The 1,500-nt window shown below is 50.0% G+C and overlaps 1 protein-coding gene across 1 annotated transcript; it reads left to right on the top strand.

The window, feature by feature from the left end:
- Positions 1 to 264: 264 nt before the first annotated feature.
- LOC118159407 (olfactory receptor 14C36-like) lies at positions 265 to 1,080 on the top strand (the record flags this gene model as incomplete). Its single annotated transcript, XM_035313993.1, has 2 exons — positions 265 to 354; positions 562 to 1,080. Coding segments are annotated over 2 exons (609 nt in total), but the record flags the coding sequence as incomplete, so codon positions are not given.
- Between the last annotated feature and the right edge of the window lie 420 nt (positions 1,081 to 1,500).

Raw genomic sequence — 1,500 nt, 5'->3', positions numbered from 1 at the left:
GAGCACCAACCAGAGAAAGGACAAGGAGCGGCAGAAAGATCGTCCTGAAATGAGAGAGGCAGTCTGTTGTTTGTGTGGGGTTTGTTGAGACATGCAATGGATTGGGGTCAGAAAAGTCCTTAATTTTTGCACTGTCTTTGCTTCTTTTGGACAGGCTCCCTTGCTCAGAGGCAGTAAATGTGTAACAGCAGCTCCATCACCGAGTTCCTCCTGCTGGCATTCGCAAACACACAGGAGCTGCAGCTCCTGTACTTTGCGCTCTTCCTGGGCATCTACCTGGCTGCCCTCCTGGGCAACGGCCTCATCCTCACTGCCGTAGCCTGCGACCACCACCTCCACACCCCCATGTACTTCTTCCTCCTCAACCTCGCCCTCCTTGACGTGGGCTGCATCTCCACCACTCTCCCCAAAGCCATGGCCAATGCCCTCTGGAACACCAGGGCCATCTCCTATCAAGGGTGTGCTGAACAAGTCTTCTTTTTAGTCTTCTTGTTCAGTTCAGAGTATTTCCTTCTCACTGTCATGGCCTACGACCGCTACGTTGCCATCTGCAACCCCCTGCACTACGGGAGCCTCCTGGGCAGCAGAGCTTGTGCCCAGATGGCAGCAGTTGCCTGGGGCAGTGGCTTTCTCCTTGCTCTCCTGCACACGGCCAATACATTTTCCCTTCCTCTCTGTTGTGGCAATACCCTCAACCAGTTCTTCTGTGAAATTCCCCAGATCCTCAAGCTCTCCTGCTCAGACTCCTACCTAAGGGAATCTCAACTTACTACAGCTACTGCTTTTCTGTTATTGGGGTGTTTTGTTTTCATTGCTCTGTCCTATGTGCAGATCTTCAGGGCTGTGCTGAGGATCCCCTCACAGCAGGGACGGCACAAAGCATTTTCCACGTGTCTCCCTCACCTGGCTGTGGTCTCCCTCTTTCTCAGCACAATTATCTTTGCCCACCTGAAGCCCCCCTCGATTTCCTCCCCTTCCCTGGATCTTGTTCTGGCATTCCTGTACTTGGTGGTGCCTCCAGTAGCGAACCCTTTCATCTACAGCATGAGGAACAAGGAGATCAAGGTTGCCATGTGGAAAGTGATGACTGGGTGTTTTTCTTGAGCAATATATTGTCCGCCTTCTTCTGTAAATCATTCGTAATATTACCCATGATAGGTGAAGCCAGTGGGTCTTACTTTCTTGTGTTGTTTTTTTTTTTTTTTTCTTTTTCCCAATTATATTTTATCAAATGTTTTCCAGAGATAAATACATTTCTTTATTTTGCTTGTGTATTTAAACCAATTAAAGTGCCTTTTTGTCTTCTGTCCTTCCCCTGAGGCCTTTTTTGGCTGCAGGGACAGTGCCTGTGTGCAGAGGTGGAGGGGAGAAGTGTTGTGGCCCAGCAACATGGCCAGGGAGCACCAGTGCTGGGTGTTTTGGAGGTGTGGTATGACAAGAGCAGTGGTGCCTTAGCACCTCTAGTCCAGCACAAAGCTCATGGATGTGAAGTGGCTGTGA

This window comes from Oxyura jamaicensis, unplaced genomic scaffold (assembly GCF_011077185.1).
Source record: "Oxyura jamaicensis isolate SHBP4307 breed ruddy duck unplaced genomic scaffold, BPBGC_Ojam_1.0 oxyUn_random_OJ70187, whole genome shotgun sequence".
NCBI classification, from domain to species: domain Eukaryota; kingdom Metazoa; phylum Chordata; class Aves; order Anseriformes; family Anatidae; genus Oxyura; species Oxyura jamaicensis.
The sequence above is the reverse complement of the archived record's forward strand: the minus strand, read 5'-3'. Positions and strand labels throughout refer to the sequence as shown.